The sequence below is a fragment of the Pediculus humanus genome, genomic scaffold (genome assembly GCF_000006295.1).
Source record: "Pediculus humanus corporis 1103172108198 genomic scaffold, whole genome shotgun sequence".
NCBI lineage: Eukaryota > Metazoa > Arthropoda > Insecta > Psocodea > Pediculidae > Pediculus > Pediculus humanus.
Window position 1 is genome coordinate 23,145 of NW_002987768.1, and position 20,062 is coordinate 43,206.

Sequence of the window (20,062 nt, forward strand, 5' to 3'; positions counted from 1 at the left end):
TTTTACTGTATGCCAATAATGAAATTAATAGATATTGATTTCTTTATTAAATAAAGTTTTTTTTTGTTAAATGACCTATAATTTATGAGTTTTTAATATTGCAAAAGTACTTCGGGCCTAAATTCTTTTCATCATTTGTAAAATAGAAAAGAAAAAAAAAAAAACGTAAATTGTTAAAAATTATTTAAGTAAAATATATATAATGGGAAATTTAACCAGCAGACAGAATGTTGGTATTGAAGAAGTTGATGTTGTTTCAAATCATGCATATAAGTACCCTCCTAAATCTGGAAATTATTTTGGAAGTCATTTCATTATGGGTGGTGAAAGGTTTGATACCACACAACCAGAAGCTTATTTATTTGGAGAAAATATTGATTTAAACTTTTTAGGAAGTAAACCTACTCCTGTAAGTTATTTAAAAAAATTCTTAGCTATTTTCGAATTATATTTAATTATTAATTAGAATTACGCTATGACGAAAACTAAAAAAAAATTTTAATAGTAATGAATTTTAATCTTTTATTATTAGTTTCCATATCCACCTCCTCAAGCCAATGAACCGACAAAAACTTTAAGGAGTCTTGTCAATATTAGAAAAGAATCTGTCAGATTTGTTAAAGCACCAGAATTGGTTTTAAAATCAAATTTTTCAAATGAAACATCCACAGATAACAAATTTAATATTGAGTTTACTTTTGATTGTGATTGTAGTTGCACAATAGTAATATATTATTTTTGTACTGAAGAGGTCACTAGTACAGGACTTGTGTAAGTAAAATTACTGACAATACTTTAAAAAAAAATTTTTTTGAGTTTGATAAACATATTTTAATACTGATAAATTTTTTTTACAGGTATACTTCCAAAGATCCATTAATGACATCAGAAAAGTTTCATTACAAAAGAGGATCCAATCAACAATTTTCACAAATTTCTCATGTATTTGATCCCAGTAAATTTTCTGAAGATGAACTTACTTACGACTTAGAAAAGGAAGTTATTCCTATTGCCATTCATTGCATCGCAGAAGATGGAAACGAAGGTAAAAATAAAAATAATTCAATTAAACCTAAGCCTAAAAATAATTTTTATAATAAATTTAATTTTTTTTTAACCACTCTAAATATTTATTAGGAGAAAACCATCAATCTCATACAACTTATGCTATTGTGGATCATCATTCAGATGGCACTTATGTGTTGAAAGCTTTAAAGCAAAAATTGTATGTTGATGGTCTTTGCTATTTGCTGCAAGAAATTTATGGAATAGAAAATAAAAATAATGATAATGCAAAGGTTTTTATGTATTTTAATTTATTCTGTATATTAATTTTCACATATTTCTTCTGTTTTGAGAAATTCAGTAAAAAAAAAAAAAATCATCTAAAGATTTTATACAAATACATTTTTTAGGTTCTGAGTGATGAAGAAACAGAAGACAATGGTTCAGATTGTGTAATTTGTATGTGCGACATGAGGGATACCCTTATTCTGCCATGCAAACATTTGTGTTTATGTAATTCTTGTGCTGATTCTTTAAGATACCAAGCTAACAATTGTCCCATTTGTAGAGCACCTTTTCGAGCTTTATTACAAATTAGAGCCTTACAAAAGTCTTTTACATCAGCTTCAAACCCTACATTACATGTTGTAGAAGTTGGTATTATTTGTTTAAAGCAAAATTGTATTTTAGTATTTTTTTACATTTTAAATTATGCAATCAATTTCTTAGGGAAGTTGTGAACATACTCCTCCAGGATATAAAGCTGTGTCACTAATTGAAGCTTTAAATGGTCCTTGCACTCTTCGTTCTACAGCATGCCAAGATATGACGGAAACACTAAATTCAGAATCAGCTGCACAGGCTGCTGAAATGTTGAATAGGTAATTTTACAATTTTAAAATTGTAAATTTGCTTATTGTTATAAAAATTAATATTTCCTTTTAGATCTAGCAACTCGGACGACAGTAAAAAATCATCAAGCGAAAATGGTAGCGTGCATCGATTAAGTGCAACGGCTTCTTCAACACCCGAATTTCGAATGTCGGTTTTATTGGCTCGAGAAGATGGTAGTAAAAGTTCTCCTTCGTTATGTAGACGTAGCTCTTCCAAACGGAAAAGCAGTCGTTTGGATGATGAATATAGCAACGAAGAAAAAGTAGCTACGGAACCCGATCAGGTGCCGCATTTAACAGCATCGACATTTTTTTTTTTTTATATTTTAATATTAAGTTAACCATTTATATTTGTTTCAGTGTTTCGAGGGTGACAGCGATGCTGAAAAATTGTCTCCATTATTGGTCACAAAAAAAGTAGAGGTTCCCAGTGAGGAAAATAATTTAGAAAAAGAAATACACAATAACTTTCCAGAGCCTGATAAGAAGCCCTCATTTACAGGAGGTTTGGAGAGAGGAGACGACTCCGATTATTACACTCCAGAGGATCCAGCTCCAACGGTGACGAGTCCTTTATACGAATCAGATAAAGTAGACGAAAATAATTTTTTTTTAGCACAAAGCTAAAAAATTGTCGTTTACAAGTTATAATTTCTTTTTTTTTTTTTTTTTTTTTTGAGAAAAGGTAGTACATTTTTTTTTTACAAGAATAATTCTTTTTCTTTTTTCCAGGAACAACCTACTCCATCGTCTGTAGAAAGTACTCCAGGACGATGGGTTCCCACAAGAGATGTAATGATGACTGTTTCTTTGCCGGGGACTCCAATAAGCACTTCAAGTCATTTGAGCGCGCGTTCGAGCGGTGATTCCTACAGTTCGACTAGTTCCACGCGACATTTGTTAGCTCACAACGTAGCCAACAAACAGGAAAAAGTTACCAGCGGTCAGGTAAATACATAAAAATACGGTCACACGAAAAGAAAAAAGACAAAACTTAGCTTTAATTAATTTATATATATAAATTATAATTTTAAATTTATTATTATTATTATTATTATTTTCGACTGTTTAAAATAATAATTGTTTGTTTCTTTGTCGTCGTCGTCGCAAGTGTGCAATTTTTAAATGAATCATAGAGAAAGAAAACAAACAAACCCAACAAATCCTTTTTATATATTTGAAAATTTTATAGAAAGATTTTTAATTTCCGTATCCGTTTGTCCCTTTAAAGTTTGTCATGATATCACAAAATAATTTTAATAATTTTTTATTAATTAAGTCGAAGCCATTGTTATCATATATGTTTATCACACCGATCGATTTTATTCAAACAGTAATAATTGTTCCCCAAATAATATAAATATAAACTGCTATTATTATTATTATTATCATCATTATTAATAATTTTTCATAAATTTTTTATTTTTTTATAACGGTTAGTTTAAATGAGTCGGTCACACGATAATACATAATTATTAATTTTAAAATAAATTTATTCGCCGCGAATTATTATTAATTATTATTATTATTATTAATTAATTAGTAAAGTAATTTATCTCAAATTTTTGTAAAAAAAAAAAAAAAAAAAATTTTTTTATATATTTAAATTATAAATATATATATGTAATGTATATCAAAAATAAAAAAATTTGTTGTTATTATTATTATTGATTTTATTTAAAAAATTTATTTATTTATTTTCTTTTACTTATAATTAATAAAATTTTTTTTATTTACATTTTATGATGAGCAGCATACATATTTATTTTTAAAAAAAATTAATGATAATGATAATTTCACATGAGTCTTTCTATTTAAATTTTTTTGTTTGGATTTCCGGTTCAAATTATTCAGATTTCCGGTAAGTTATACTAAAAAAAAATTTTTTTATTTTATTTATAAAAAATGAGAAAAAGAAAAAAGAAAACAAACACAAATTTTAAATCCGATTTTTTTTTTTATTTCAAAATAAAATAATAATAAATTTTGTCATAATTTTTTTTTTTATCTTAACATAATAACCAAAATCTCTCTTGTTTATTACTAATAATAATAATAATTAAAATGAAACAACATTTTTATATTAAATTTTCAATTATTACTATTATTATTATTATTTACATATTATTAAAATAAAATTTTTAAATATAATAATAATATTTGTGTGTCAATTAATAACCGGAAAAATTAAAATTTTAAAAAAAATTTAAACATAAATTATTAATAATAATAATTTGTTTTTGTTTATTTATACATAATTTTTTTTTATTTTTTTTAAAAATATTAATAAGAGATCAATTTTTTATTTTTATTATTGCAATTCGTTTGAAGAATTATAAAAAAAAAAAAAATTAATTAATGATTATTTATTATCTCCGCCAAAAGAAAAAAAAATTTAATAATAAACCAATATATAATAATAATCAATAAATTATTATTATAATAATGATTATTATTATTATTATTATTATCAACTTGATTATATATCACACACCAGCTCCTACAGACATTATTAGTGATTTAATTTTAATTCCAAAAAACAATATTATTTATTTTTAGTTGATGATGATGATGATGATGATGATGATCATCGTCATCAACCTCCTCGGCGGAATATTATAAAAATTAATAATAATATTTTTCTTGTGATAAAGAAATCTAATTAATTTTTACATTTATCATTATTATTATTAGTATTTAAGAGCACGGAAAAGCAAAAAGAAAACAAAAATTTTTTTAAAAATAAAATTCTTTCATCCTTTTATAATAAGAAATTTTATCAACTCATTTATGATGTTATTCGTTAAAACTTTAGTTTGAATTATGCAAATTCAAAAAAAAAAAAACAACTAAAACCGTTATAAAAATAAAATTAACAAAATATTTTTTTTCTTATGTATGACACAATTGTTAAATGTAACAACTCATTATTATTATTATTATTATCATAATAATTTTTAAATATGTCGATAATTAAAATTTTTGTGTGTAATCATATATATATATATATATATTAGTTTTTTGAACGTATTGCCCTGGGTGGATTATTTTGTACTCTTTATTATTATTATTATTATTATTTGTATTATTAGTATTATATCCTTAAAGGTTATTTAGTTTTTCTTTTCGATGCCACTTTTCTGATTTTTGATATAACGTGCCTTATATTTTCATATTTACCCGTTGAATTTGGGAGATTTTCAAAATTAATTATGTCACTAACATTAACTGAAAAAAGTTCACGAGAAGGAAGTTTAGAAAATGGCGATACACTTTTTAATATGGGTGTACCAAATTCAATGTTTTTAACACTTCCTGGTTCGTTATTTTTATCCATTTTCGATTCTATTTGATAACTTATTGTTGTTGTTGTTGTCGTCATTGTCATTGTTTCTTCCATGTTTGTTTTTATGGGTGATGCTAAATCTTCATCATCTAATTCCATTAACAATTGTCTTTTTTTTTCTTCCATTTCTTCAATCGTAGGTGAAAGAAGTCTTTTCGCCTAAAAATTTATTCAAATATTAATTATTATGCTTTGTTTATTTTTACTAACACAAGTTTTATAAATTAATTTTATAAAAAAAAAAAAAAAAATCTTACAGTTTTTTTTATTTGCTCATCAGGTTTAGATGTGTTTAGAGTTTTTTTAACATATGCTTGCACTGTATTCGGCTCAAGCATTTTAATTAGATTTTGTTTACTTTGTTCTTCTGATATGTCTGGACAACCATATAATTTTGCTTCCTATAAAAAAAAAAAAAAATTATTCTTAGCTCTTATTCTCTCATTCTCAATTTATTTTAACAATATTTAAAGAAGAAAAGGTTTTACTTAATTATAAAATATAAATAGAGACGACTTACATCTATAAAATTATTAGGGAGTGGAACATTGAACCCTGGAAACTCGATTATTTTGCTTATGTCAAATTTATCTCTACACCTTTCAGATAAAATCTCTCCTTCTTCTTCATCTTCTTCATCATCATCTAAGGTTGGAACACCTGTATTATCATACATAGCAACACCAGAATGTGAAACTTTGGCTTCTTCAAGCCAAGCAGGAGGATAACCTAAGAGTCTCATTCGATAAATAAAACAAGGTTGTTGATCCCTATGTAAATTAAGAGCAGCTCTCAATTTTTTACTAAATACTCCAGGCACTATTCCACTATATTTTTGAACCGAATCTAAGTGATAACGACTAACAAAAACAATAATAATGTAAGTTAAATACAATTTAAAGTTGTTTTTTTATATACATTAAATAAAGTTTATAAAGTATTTTGACATGACATACCTGGGCTTAGGATTAGCAGCTTTGTTAGCTTTGGCTTTATTTAAAAACTCTAAACGATTTTTATTAATTGTACGAAAATCCTTAACTTCTACACAATCCTTTAAAGGATGTTTTCCTAAGCAATTAAAGCAAGCCACTTTGGGAGCATTTAAGTTTTTTTCATTATCATCAGAATTTAAATTTTTCCCATATAAACCAAAATTGTTATTTTTACCATATTTTGGAACCTCACAATATTTACCATGAGTTGGAGTTGTATCTAAATCAAAGCTCAATATATCATTTTTTAATAACTTTACAGCTTTTTTTTCATATACTTTAAGTTCTAAACTATTTTCTTTATTTGTGACAAATGAACATTCTTCTACTTTTTGGGATAAAAATTTAATTAATGATGATTTAAGTAATTTTTCTGCGGGTTGATCCCGGAATGTTATAGTAACAAAAGGATCTATTTTTTCTGAATTTTGTCTCTCAAATTCTTCTTCAGAATCAATCTCCATATCAATAACAGATGTTTCTTCGGGTGAAAGATCTATAGTTTCTGGATTATCAGGTGATGAGGTACAATTATCATTATTTACCTTAATTTTTTCTTCATTATTATTGCCTACAATGTTTTGATTATTTAATAAATTTTGTTCTAAAACTATTGAACACATTGATTCTGTTGAATTAGAGCTTGCTTTAATCATTTCGTTAGTCTCAAACTTATTCGAAGGATTATTATTATTATTACCTTGACAGGTTTTGTTTGACAAGGTCATTTGTAATCCAATTTTATTGTTTTTTTTATTATCATTTTCTACAATATCTACATCGGAGTCATTATCGGATGTCCCAACTTCATCCAAGACAAAATAAGATTTGTTATTAATTATTTTTTCTACCCGACCAGCCATTTTTGTTGTGTCAGTAATATTTGCCAATCAGGATTCATTTTTAAATGAAGAGGCCGCAAATAACTTTAAATAAGGGCTCCAAATAAAGACTGTAAATACAACAGTTTCTTTCCAACTTGGAAGGAACCGCACTTTATTAAAAAAAAAAAAAAATGTTTAAAATGAAATTTAAATTTTAACTTTTTTAAATAGTACAGTATTTTTTACAATGAAACTTTTTAAACTTATAGTGCATCAAAAAAATTTCAGCAGTTAGTAAAAACAATTATCATTTTTTTTTTTCTTAAAATTTGATTCACGACTTTAATTATGAATTTAAATATTTAAAATAAATTTTAACTAATGTTATTAATTTTGTACTCGCTTTTAATTATGATTTTGATAATTTTTAAACCGTAAAATTTTAAAATATTAACCATAATAACAATGATAATTTATTTTTCATTATATTATTTAATACCAATAATATTTTCTTTTATTTTTTTTTTAGGTGAAGATCTTATTATTAATCCAAAAGATTTTCCTACAGTGAAAAAGGGAGATATTGTGGAAATATTTCATCCAGAAGATGAATTCAGTAGACTTTTACTTCAGATCACTTCATTTAAAGAAGATTTACAAACAAGAGGTTAATTGTAATAATTTAAATTTAAATTATGTTTATGAAAAAAAAAAAATATTTTTCAATTATTTGTATATTTAGAGTTCAAGGTTCAAACAAATATATTTAATCTGTTTATAATTAATGAATAATAATAATAATAATAATAAATAATAATTTAATTTTTAGAGGCTGTAAGTGTTGAACAGACGATTGCTTCCACATTTCAACTTCGTACATATGCAGATGTTTACATGAATGTTGTCAATCCTGAGAGTGTTGCATTAGATTCTATTGAATTGACATTTAAAGATCAGTATATGGGAAGATCAGAAATGTGGAGACTAAAAAACAGTTTGCTAAATACCTGTGTCTATCTAAATAAAAAAATTGAATTTTGTGGAGGCAGTATAAGATGCCAGGTAAAAAGATGTTAAAAATTTACCACCTTGGATGCATTAAAATGTTTTACATTGAGAAACTTGTCTTTGTATTTTATAACAATCATGAGCTTACATTTTGTTAAGGTACATGAAATGTGGTCCCAAGGAGATAGGGTTGCTTGTGGTGTAATTGCTGAAGACACAAAAATTGTATTTAGATCAAATACCAGTATGGTTTACTTATTTATTCAAATGAGTTCAGAAATGTGGGATTGTGACATTAATGGTGACTTATACTTTGAAAAAGCTGTTAATGGATTTTTGTCTGATCTTTTTCAAAAGTGGAAGGTATTTTTTTTTAAATTTTCATTTAATATTTTTTTTTATTTTGTTAAACACACTTCATCATTAATTTTTTCTTTTAGAATTATTATTTTTATTTATTTTAATTCTTGCAGAAAAATGGTTGTTATCATGAAGTTACAATAGTGCTTTTTTCTAGAACTTTTTATGAAGCTCAAGATTTAGAAAAGTTTCCAATTTATATGAGAGAATGCTTGCAACAGGATTATAAAGGTCGCTTTTATGAAGATTTCTACAGGTATGATTACTTGAAAACAGTACTTTTTTTCCCAAAGACCCAAAAATCATTTTATAATTGCTGAATTTCATAATGTTACATTAATTTTGATAGGGTAGTCGTGCAAAATGAAAGATATGATGAATGGACCAGTACTTTGGTTCAGCTTCGAAAATTATTTACAGAATATCATACAAAGGTTGTAGAATATCATAAGAGAGATGGGATTGAAATACCGAGAGCAGTGAATTCGACTGCAGCTCAAGGAAATTTTTTGGAAGTGTTAAACATGTCGTTAAATGGTTTGTATTTAGTTTAAGGTCTTAAAATTTCTTTTTTTTTTGTATAAAACTAATAATTGATTTGAATTTTTTTTTTTTTAGTATTCGAAAAACATTACCTTGACAGAAGTTTCGACAGAACTGGCCAGTTGTCTGTGGTTATCACTCCAGGGGTAGGTGTTTTTGAAGTCGATAGAGAATTGACAAATGTCACAAAGCAACGTATTATCGATAATGGTGTTGGTAGTGATTTAGTTTGTGTAGGAGAGCAACCTTTACATGCAGTACCGTTATTAAAGGTAATGGCGTTGACATTTTAGTTGGTTTACATTTTTTTAAAAAATACTTTATTGCAAATTTTCCAAACTTAAAATATTTTTTAGTTTCATAATAAAGATAGCATAAATGCAGTTGATGATTATAGTATGCCTCATTGGATAAATCTTAGTTTTTATTCGACAAATAAAAAAATTGGTCATTCAAATTTTACTCCTAGAATAAAATTACCGCCTAAAAAACCATCACCCATCATCGCTCAAGATTTAGTTAAACAAAAATTAATTCAAGATGAAGAAACTTTACCGAATTCGGTTTTTGATTACGATGCATACGATGCTCAAGTTTTTCAGTTACCAACATTTCCCGCTTCACGGTAATAATAATAATAATAATAATAATAATGGCAATCAGAGCTTTTTATAATAAAAAAAAAAGTTTCAATTTTTTTCCCCCATTTTTTAGACTTTCTCGCGGTGATTTGAAAACAATCGGTAAGATTATATATAAAAAAGGAAGCGTAACCGTGGATGGACCGGATCCACATAAAATTTCTAGAAAATTATCGGATCCGGATATTCATCACATGCTCGCAGATTCATCCGCATCCCCTCATACAGCAAGCAGTATAAATTCTACTTCGTTATCTATCGGTATCGGTTTGACATCTTCGTCTTCCATAAAACAAAGTATAACTAAAAGTTTTATTTTTATTTTTAAAAAAAATTTAGTTTTCCACAAGACATTAAAATATCTATATAATTTCAGTAAAGCCTCAAATGTCACAGGATTTAAGTTTGTCAGACGGAGATAGACATATTGCGGGAAGCGCCGGTTCTTCTCTTACTCCCACTCAAACATTAATGCCCTTACGTTGCGGAAGAGGTTTAATTAATCCTTTTGATCCTTCTCACGTCACAATAAAACTAACATCGAATAGGAGAAGATGGACTCATATTTTTCCAAAAGGTAACAACACATTTAAAAATCAAAAAAAAATGTTTATTTTATTATTTAAAAAAAATTTTTTTTTCTAGGTCCGACGGGTGTTTTAATACAGCAACATCACTATCAAGCTGTTCCTGCTCAAGTAAGTAACGATACCTCCTATCATTTGGGATCTTCTTCCGATCTACCGACGGCTTCCTCCACTTCGAATTTAAATGACGGTAAATAATAATATTTTTTGTATTAGGTTTAACTATTTAAAAACAAAAAATTTATATTTTTTTTTAAAAATTTAAAAGGTGTTAAAAGAAACCGCGGAGTCAGTTTAAGCGCAGAACCACCCGCAAAAGGGAACAAAGCTCTTTTATGGGGTGCTACTGGAGAACAAGAATGGACGCCAGCACTTACAACGGGTAAATTAATACACACGTTTGTTATTTAATTATTTTATTGAAAGAAAAAAAAAAGAGTTTATAATATTTATGAATGAATTATGATGTTATAACGGATATAAAACTAAACATTTTTAAAGGAATTTGCGATAATAATATTTTTTTTTTTTGAGATGTTTGGGTAAAGAGGTTTGAGTTCTTCAATTTAAAAAAAAAAAAAAAAAAAAAAAATTGTCTTTTATATAAAATAATAATTATATTAATTAATTAATTAAAAGGTTTTCGCAAATTATTAAACATATAGAAATAGAGTAGATAAATAATTTTCTTATAAAAATTTAAAAATAATGACGCCGCCATTTTTTTTTTTTTATTAAATTTGTGAAAGCCGTCGGTTATATAATGAAAATTGGCAACATTGTAATAAGGTGTTTTGCGGTTATTTTTTTTTTTTTTTTGTATGAAAATGAATAATATTAATATTGAAACTATCTATTTTCATGCTATCCTGATGCTGGTGCGGATGTGCAATTTCGACCCTGTTTAAAATGCTAACTCCAAGTCGGAAAAGTCATCATAGGTTTGCAAATAAAATTATTTCTATCTATCTGTTTTTTTTTTTTTTTTTTTTGATGTTTCTTGCCGAGGGCAGGTAGGCAGGCGGGCAGGCAGGCAGGCATGAGAAGTAGAGCAAATTTTATATTTCTTTATTTCCTATCCTATTCTTCTTATAAAAAAAATATGCAGAAAATTTAAAATAGAGAAAGACATCTGACCGATCACTGAGTATAAGAAAAGTATAAAAAAAAGGAGGTTTCGTAAAATACAAATCGTCAGAATCGGTTGATGTCTGTCTTGACAAAAGAGTGTCTGAAATTTAACTCATAGTGTTTCGCTTATCTAAATAAGTTAACAAAATATTTATTATTATTATTATTATTATTATTATTATTATTAATTTCAGGCCCTCTTTTAAAATAAAAAGGTTATGGCTAATGAAATTCATTCCTCTGTGTAGCTTTTTTTTTTTTATTTATTGGTGTAGCGTTAGAATTTTTCATTGCTTTTTTTTTTTTTTTAATTCTTATTCTTTCTGCTTATGGGAAACGGAGTTTTTTTTTTTACAATAATAATAATAATAATAATAGTTATTATCGTTACGAATGAAAAAATGAACACTTTAAAATGTGCAAATTATTAATTAAATTCATAAAAATAAATGATTCTTTTTTTTTTTTAGGATGGTAGAAGGTAATGTTTATCAACAAAATAATGATATTTGCTTCATTTTGTAAAAAAATAAATAAATTTGTCGTTTTAAATCGTTTGAAAATTTAAAAAAATATAAATTTATGTATTTATTAGGAGTCGATTGGAAATCGTTAACCATACCTGCTTGTTTGCCCATAACCACGGATTACTTTCCCGACAAAAGAAGTTTGCAATACGATTATCTTTTATCGGATTATGATTTGCTACCTGATGACGTCAACGCGGATTTCGCACAACATCGTGCCGTGTATAAGAAACCGCTGACGACGAAAGAAGTTTTCAAAGAATTGGTATCGCAAAGATTGGCACAGGTAAGTGTAACCACGAATCGTGGTAAAGTTAATAATAATAATAATAATAATAATTGATTTTTTTTCCTTTCAAAAGGGTTTTCAACTCATCGTTCTTCCCAATTTAAACAAAGAATCGCAAAACACTCAGGGAAAGTCGTTGGTTAGAAGTCATCATGCGACCAACAATCTTGAACCTTCGGAAGAATATTTACTCAGCATCGGAAGAATTTTTCATAAGATATCTCTTTCAGGTTCTTCCATCACCGTGACAAGGTAAGTAAAAAAAAAATAAATATTTCGTTTGTTTGATGGAAATAATATAAAAAATTTGAATTTCAGGTACAGGCCACGTCATCCGTATCCGCCATTTAATATTCACTATCAGTACAGATTTCAAGCTCCCGATCATCCGACGTACGAAATGTCGAGGGTGTCTTTCACGACGGAAAAATTAGAAAATTACAGTTGGAATTTTTTAGATCATTATATTTGCACGCGGGGAGACACCGATTTTCCATTGGCTGAGGTTTTTTTTTTTTTTTTTTTTTTTTATTTATTATTATTAATACGAACGCCATTTTGTTATAAAATTTCTTAATTTTCCTTTTTTCCTTTGTTACAGAATTTAAAATACTGGAGATTTCGGATATATTTACTTCCTTTGTCGTGGAACGCGACGGTAACGAAAAAAATAATGGAAGGTTCGAAACATTGTGACATGTACACGTGGACGACGGTTCAAGAGCAGACGACGCTTTTAGAATCATTTCTACGTTACATCGAAACGGGAATAAATAAGATAAAAAGGCCGAACGTTTGTAAAAAACCGAGAGTAAGTTTACATAAACAATCAATCAATCATTCATTCATCGATTTGCTTAATTTTTAACTTGACTAAAGCATGCATTCATTATTATTATTATTATTATTTTTTTTTTTTTTAACGAGATTTATTTCGATAATCGAACTTTAAAATTATCGAATAAAATTCGAGAGGTAGGTGTAAGTCGATTAATAATTTTTCGTAAACGATATATTGAATCGATCTCGAGATTAACCGTAAAAAAAAAAAAAAAAAAAAAAAATCATTTTTTTTCTTAATTTGCAGTTTTTTTTTTTTTTTTTGTTTGTTTGTTTGTAGTAGCATGCATATATATATATTGTATTACAGAGCCCACCGCTAGGCACATACCTCTATGGACGTAGACGTCATAGCACGGGTATCATCGCTTTAGCTCATAACACTAACTCCCAGGTATTATTTATTATTTACATTCTCTCTTTGAAAGGGAGACACCATTACATATCATTTTTTTATTTAATTTTTTAACAGCAAAGCTTTCGAAGTCGAAAAACAATTTAAATACAATTCTAATAATGATAATAAATGATTAGTTTAGTTTTAGGTTCAGGTCGTTGTAACTAAAATTAATAATAAATAAATAAATCGTTCAACACATTTTTGTTAATTCATCCGATAAATCGTTTTATTAATATTTTAAATGGTTTTATAAAAAACAAGAGGTTTTAACTTTAGAATACATTTGAACCTAATAAAGCAGTTTGTGATTTCAGAGCGGAGGAATTGGAAATTCACCTTTCAGGGATCGTTTGGGAAGCATAAGACTTTTAGACAGGCAAAGGTTTGTTGTTGTTGTTGTTGTTGTTCATTCATCCCGTTTTGGGGTTTTGGTTTTTTTTTTTTTGCTTTGCTGGGATTTTGTGAATAATAATAATAATAATAATTTTTTTTGATTGCTGATTTGTTTTCGAATAATGCTTTTGCATTTTTTTTTTTTAATTGCAGCATCACTAACAGCTTGATTTTTATTTTCTGCTAGCCATTCACTGCCGAAAATTTTTTTAAATCGCGGAAAATTGTTTCGATTTTCTTCTTCTCCTCCTCCTCGCATTTAAAAATTTTTTTTTTTTCTGCTTCTTAAAAAAATTTTTTTTTTCCAATATTTTTCATTTTAGGATAAACAGGGATACGGTCGTTGTTATCAAAATGATAAATCCTCGTACAATTTCAGGTGAGTGAGTACGTAACGGTCGGTTTTTGTTTTCCTGTTCCTGGCTTTTACTCTCTTTAAAACTTTGAGCTTTTTACGAAGCTTTTTTGCTTTAATTTGCTAAGTTTTTCGTCTCTTTAAATTATCGGAAGAAAAAATTATTATTATTATTATTATTTTTGTGTGCGTAGACCAAACTTGAAAGCGATCGAGAGGGGAAAAATATCGTCTACTTCTGATAATTTTTCATCGCCTGATAATTTCAATTTCGATTCCGAAACCAACGAAGATTCTCAAGGGAATTCGGAGCCGACAAAATTAAAAAATACGTCATCCCTCGCCGAAATACTCGAGGCCATGACGCATGGAACTTCAAGTGAATTATTATTATTATTATTTTATTAAATTTGGAATCTTGATTTATGCAGAAATAACAGAAAATAATTTTAATCGTAGATCATCCGTTTTTCGTTCAACATCCCAGTTTGCCTTCCATGACGTTTACGAGTGCCGACGCAGTTCAATGGTTGATTCAACACGTCGAAGGTGTTGAAAATGGAGATGATGCGATCGCCATAATGGAAAAAATGTTGAAAGAAAAAAAAATATGTCACGCTTCTGGAGATTTTAGTCTTCCGTTCATCGTCGGCTACTACCTCTATCACGTTTGCGTTAACGTTGCGGATTCTAAAGGTAGAAAAAAAAAAAAAGAAGAAAATTTTTTTTCTTGAGGAAAAACTAAAAATTATCATCCATCGCGTTCCATGATTAGATTCCGATTATTCTCCTCCACTTCACGACCTTCACAGTTTTGAAAACGAATGGGTCGAAATTGAAATTCAACATCCGAATAATTGGCGGCAAAATTTTGAAAATAAAACGGCGGAAACGACGGTACCGAAATTTTTAAATGACATTCTCGAAGATAAATGTCAGGATGATCAGGAGCAATCTTCGAGAGATTGGAAAAGTATCGGAAATGAATTTCTTTTTATAAAATTTTCTTAGGAGGTTTTTTTGCTACAATAATCGTTGTACTCTCTCTCTCTCTCCCCCTAACAGCTCCCATGTATAAACAAGTTCATCTTGAAATCGATGTGAATAACAAAAGCGATAGAATCGAATGGGGTCACTGCAGGTATCAGTCATTTTATCGACCCGATAGAGCTTTCGAATTGGTCATTCAATGGATGGCTGCTTCCGGTACAATCGTTGCCGATTTGGTAAGTTAAAATTTATTATTATTATTATTTTTTTTTTTAAGGTGGTAGTATAAAGTTAAGTTTTTTTTTTTTTTTTTTAGATATCCGGTTGGGCTCGTAAATCCCAAGCATGCGGGATTCAAATGATTCCATTACCCGGAGATCCACTTTCATTACCGTTCAACGATAGATCGGATCCCTTGAGGGGACCGTTATTTGTGCCTCTCGACACGGAATGCCTCATGGGTAACAAGAGTTACCTCTTTCAAGGTAAGTGCAAATTTTTTTTTTTTTTTTTTCGTAATCGATTCCGAGAAATTTTGCGTTGATAGATTTTCCCGAATCGTCTTGGGACGCTAGACTCGTTCTTTTGCAAGAAGCCATCGTTCAAAGATTCGGTTTCATAGCTTGCGTGGTGGAAAGTAGAAAATCCGTGAGAGCATCCTATAGAAATTTATATAATCATCATCATCAATACGTTCACGTGACAGGTTTGAAATAATTCCAACGGATTTTTTGCGTTTGATATTATTTGTCACAAAACGAAATAATTTTTTATCCCGTTAGGAAATATGTTCATACTCATTCCGTCGACGCCATGTTCGAAATTAAAAGAAAGAATGGTTCAAAATTCGATAAGCGTGGGATCCCGTAGTTTCGATCATCATCAACAATCGAGTAGGAAATATCCGATTCAATCAGATGTCGCATGTAGTCCTCACGAAGAATACATAACGAGACATGTTTACGGGAATAAAAAAGCTTATAACGAATCCGATTCCAGGGTGATTTCCCATTTTTTTCCACTGTTGATTTTGATTTACGAAAAAATTAAATTAAATTTAAAATGCTTTTTTTTTTTTTTTTTTTTTTTTTTTTTTGCGTCAGCCTGGGTTTTTATGGTTTTGGAATCACATGGTTAGCAGGCGGTGGAAATGTTCTTCTACTCCGGCAACGGGTGACGAAGTTTTTCAAAATAAAATACTTGAAGATTTCCGACAATTTTGTTCGAATCAAGATAATCGTTTGAAATCGTTTTGGGATGAAAGCTATGAAAAATTTCAAAAATATAAAAACGAAGTAAACCGGCGGATATAACGATAATAATAATAATTATTATCAGAGTAAAACACAGTCAATTTTTACAATTTATTATTATTAATAGTACAAACTATTTATTTATTTATTTTTATAAAATGCGTGTATATAAACTTATATATATAAAATGTTATTATTTTAATAAAAAAAATAATTTATTTTGCATAATTTATTATTATTCGAAAAAAAATTCTCGGTAAAAGGAGGTCGTTTTCGTAGTCGTACAACGTCGTGACGTTTTATAAACGGGAGGAGGTAAGACGTCATCATGGGAGAATGGGTAACTCCTCCCTCCCCCGATCCCGCCCCTTATTATTAAAATTGGAAACTGGGAACAAAACTTGGCGATAATTTCTTTCTTTACAAAATAATTTGGTAATAACTTTCTAAGAAAGTTACGAGGATAAATTTTTTATTTATTTTTTTTCACCTTTTAGTTTATACGAAAAAAAATTATCGATAATTAATTTAAAATTTAAATTTTTTTTTTTTTTTTTTGCTTTGAGTCAATTCTATATACAATAAATCATTTATTTATATTTAAATTATTATTATCATTATTATTAAGTAAAATAAAACAAAATTTCGTAACGAGAAAAACTTGTTTCGTGTAAAAATTTTCCAAATTTTTACCATTTATTAACTTTTATTAATAGGAAAAAAAAAATTTTTTTTTTTTCATTGTTAATTAATAAATAAAAAACCCAATTTATTATTATTATTATTATTATTAATAGAACACACGCACACACACGTCCCGTATATAAAATATAATAATCATTTATCGTATTTTGAACTTGACACAAAAATAAATGACTCTGAAAAATCCCATAAAGCCACAATTAAAAAAAAAAAAATTAATTTTTTTTTTATAAATGAATTGCCGCGAAAATCATCATCATCATCATCATCCCATGCCCAAAAAAAATATATATATATTTAATACTTATTAAATACAATATTGACGTCGACTTTGTGACTCGTTTTTAATAAATTTCTCTCTCTCTCTCTCTCTTTCTTTCATTTTACGTTTTTATTTAATTCTTTCATTTAATATTAAAAACAACAATTTTTTTTTTTTTTTACTTTTAATTTTAATTTTAAATTGGTTGTTGTTGGCGTGTGAGTTTGTTGTTTGTTGTTGTTGTTTAAAAAAAAAAAAAAATAAAATAAAAATTTATAAAAATTGTTATCGATAAAAGGTTTGTGATTTTTTTTTTTTTAAATATTAATATCGTCATTATTATTATTTTTTGTTTTAATGTTTGTTTTGTTTGTTTTAGAAAAAATTTAAAAAAAAAAAAATGAAAACATTATTGATTTTATTAACCGTTTTTGGAAGTTTGGGTGTTGATACTCAACACATAACATTTCCACAATCGTTACGTCACACATTACCAGCAATGTTCGATTACAATCCTGGAATGATAAACGAATTTGGAACGACACAAAATTTAGCTTATTTCGTTGCTAATTTGGGTTTGAAAACATTAAGAGATTTACTAACGAAACAAAACAACGTTATCATATCGCCATTGAACATATATTCCTGTTTAGATTTGTTAAGTTTTGGAGCCGTTGGAAAAACTAAAGAAGAGGTGCTTGATAAATAATTTTTATAATTTGAGGTAAAATGTAGAGGAGGAGGAGGAGGAGGGGGGGGGAAATGGAAAAAAGAAATAATTTAATGGATATAATAATCTATTTTTTGCGTTTAGCTTGAAAATGTTTTAGGTCCGAAAAATTCAAACGAAACACTTTCGAATATTTTAATACCGACGACAAATGGTACCACATATTACTCTTCATCTGTTTTTCTGGATGATAATTTTACTCCCAGACAAGAATTTTTAAATTTGATATCTGCTAATTACGATGCATCCGTTATAAATGTAAACATGACAAACGGTGAACAAACGAAAAATTTAATAAACAAGTAAATAAGAAAAAAAAATTAAGACTTTTTGTTTGTTTGATGTGGAATTTTTCTTTTTTAACGTTACGAATTTTGTTTTTAAAGATGGGTTTCAGACAAAACAAACGGTACGATAAAAAATTTAATACAACAATCGATAGATCCAACATCGAGAATGATTGTTGTCAGTGCTTTGTTATTTAAAGGAAAATGGTTGCAATCTTTTTCACCCTCTGCTACAACCAAGTACGACAAATTTTGCTTTTTTTTTATAAATTTCTCTTATTAAATAAAAATAATAATTATATTACTTACAGGGGTAAATTTATTGTTGATGAAAATACATCGGTTAATGTCGATCTCATGAATTTAATAGCAACGGTTCCAGTTGTTAAAAATCCGTTACTCGACGCCATAGGTTTACCATATAAAAATCCTGGAATGTACATGTATTTGATTCTTCCAAAAGCACACGGTATAAACAATTTAAAAAAACTTCTTTCTCATTTAAATGTTAATTCGTTGAAAAAATTAAAAAGCGAAAGCGTTAACGAAGAAATTATAATAATAATACCTAAAATTAAAATCGATGTACAATATTCACTAACTAAACCATTAAATCAAGCTGGACTGTCCGCCATATTTAATCCTTCTCAAGCGAATTTTGCAAATTTGGCGGTTAACGTAAGTGTTTTGTTTTTGTCAAAATTTCGTCGTCTTGTTGCCTTTTTGTTACTATATGATATTAATGTTTCGTTTTTGTTTTGTTTTTGTAAATCCTTTCGCAGGATACGAATTTGTTTTTATCGGAAATTTATCACAGCGTTCATTTTGAAATGAATGAAGAAGGTACGATAGCATCAGCAGCAACAGCATCCGTTTTAACTAAAAGTAGTAAATTTATATTTAAAGCATCCAGACCTTTTATTCTCGTTATAACGGATGATAAAAATTTAATTTTGTTCATGGGTGCCATCATTAATCCGCACTAAAAAAAAAAATATTACCGTTATTATTATTATTATTATTAAGTGATTGCGATACTTATTTATTATTTTTGTTTTAATTTAAATTATTTTTCTCAAGAATAATCATGGAAAAGATATCAAGGATACGTTTGACGGCCATTTTGATTTTATTAAAGGTAAATAAAAAAACTTAAATTTTTTCCAAAAAAAAAATATAATTAATTTTTTTTTTTTTACATTAACTTAATTATTATTATTATTATTATTTTGATATGAGACACGTGATTTATAAAAAAATAAAATACTTTTTAAAAAATATACATAAATCTAAACAATAATAATAATTTAAAAAAAAAAAAAAAAAAAAACCAAAACTTTTTACACAAGTTAAATTATTTTTAATAATAAATAAATAATTTTATTTTTTTTTGTTTTTATGTATAAATAAATTCTTATCTAAAAAAAAATAATAAAAGTAAAATAAAATAAAAAGAAAATAACTTTATTAAATGCATTTATAATAATAATAATGATAATTTTGTACTTAAATGTCTTTTTAAAGTTTAAGAAAAAAAAAAAAGTTAAATAACAAAATAAAATGATTTAATATTATTATTATCATTATTCTTTTTTGTCTTTTTCAATAATGGAATCATACATACATACATACATACATAAATTGTTATTTACATTTTAATTTTTTAAAGATTTTTAACAATACTGATCAACACAAAATGAA

General features: G+C 27.2%; 4 protein-coding genes across 4 annotated transcripts; 3 read left to right on the forward strand and 1 right to left on the reverse strand.

Annotated features, from left to right (window-relative positions):
- Positions 1 to 202: 202 nt before the first annotated feature.
- On the forward strand, positions 203 to 2,858 carry Phum_PHUM432030 (mahogunin, putative; the record flags this gene model as incomplete). The annotated part of the gene is made up of 9 exons (XM_002429354.1): positions 203 to 409; positions 533 to 771; positions 858 to 1,045; positions 1,138 to 1,298; positions 1,416 to 1,658; positions 1,735 to 1,886; positions 1,951 to 2,182; positions 2,259 to 2,489; positions 2,631 to 2,858. The coding sequence occupies 9 exons, from the start codon at positions 203 to 205 to the stop codon at positions 2,856 to 2,858; spliced, it is 1,881 nt and encodes a 626-aa protein (XP_002429399.1).
- A 2,149-nt stretch (positions 2,859 to 5,007) lies between these two features.
- Phum_PHUM432040 (uncharacterized protein) lies at positions 5,008 to 6,895 on the reverse strand (the record flags this gene model as incomplete). Its single annotated transcript, XM_002429355.1, has 4 exons — positions 5,008 to 5,403; positions 5,502 to 5,645; positions 5,765 to 6,104; positions 6,201 to 6,895. 4 exons carry the CDS (start codon positions 6,893 to 6,895, stop codon positions 5,008 to 5,010), a joined length of 1,575 nt encoding a protein of 524 aa, XP_002429400.1.
- Positions 6,896 to 7,310: 415 nt separating this feature from the next.
- Positions 7,311 to 16,440, forward strand: Phum_PHUM432050 (DEP domain-containing protein, putative; the record flags this gene model as incomplete). Its single annotated transcript, XM_002429356.1, has 27 exons — positions 7,311 to 7,353; positions 7,593 to 7,730; positions 7,893 to 8,125; positions 8,231 to 8,434; positions 8,545 to 8,687; positions 8,781 to 8,968; positions 9,050 to 9,246; positions 9,331 to 9,599; positions 9,689 to 9,912; positions 9,992 to 10,192; positions 10,261 to 10,392; positions 10,471 to 10,584; positions 11,929 to 12,146; positions 12,223 to 12,401; positions 12,468 to 12,654; positions 12,751 to 12,960; positions 13,077 to 13,124; positions 13,300 to 13,383; positions 13,704 to 13,771; positions 14,332 to 14,516; positions 14,597 to 14,833; positions 14,913 to 15,110; positions 15,203 to 15,363; positions 15,444 to 15,612; positions 15,675 to 15,833; positions 15,910 to 16,127; positions 16,231 to 16,440. The coding sequence occupies 27 exons, from the start codon at positions 7,311 to 7,313 to the stop codon at positions 16,438 to 16,440; spliced, it is 4,617 nt and encodes a 1,538-aa protein (XP_002429401.1).
- A 1,403-nt stretch (positions 16,441 to 17,843) lies between these two features.
- On the forward strand, positions 17,844 to 19,590 carry Phum_PHUM432060 (serine protease inhibitor, putative; the record flags this gene model as incomplete). The annotated part of the gene is made up of 5 exons (XM_002429357.1): positions 17,844 to 18,038; positions 18,159 to 18,376; positions 18,461 to 18,601; positions 18,673 to 19,039; positions 19,144 to 19,590. 5 exons carry the CDS (start codon positions 17,844 to 17,846, stop codon positions 19,345 to 19,347), a joined length of 1,125 nt encoding a protein of 374 aa, XP_002429402.1. The 3' UTR covers positions 19,348 to 19,590.
- Between the last annotated feature and the right edge of the window lie 472 nt (positions 19,591 to 20,062).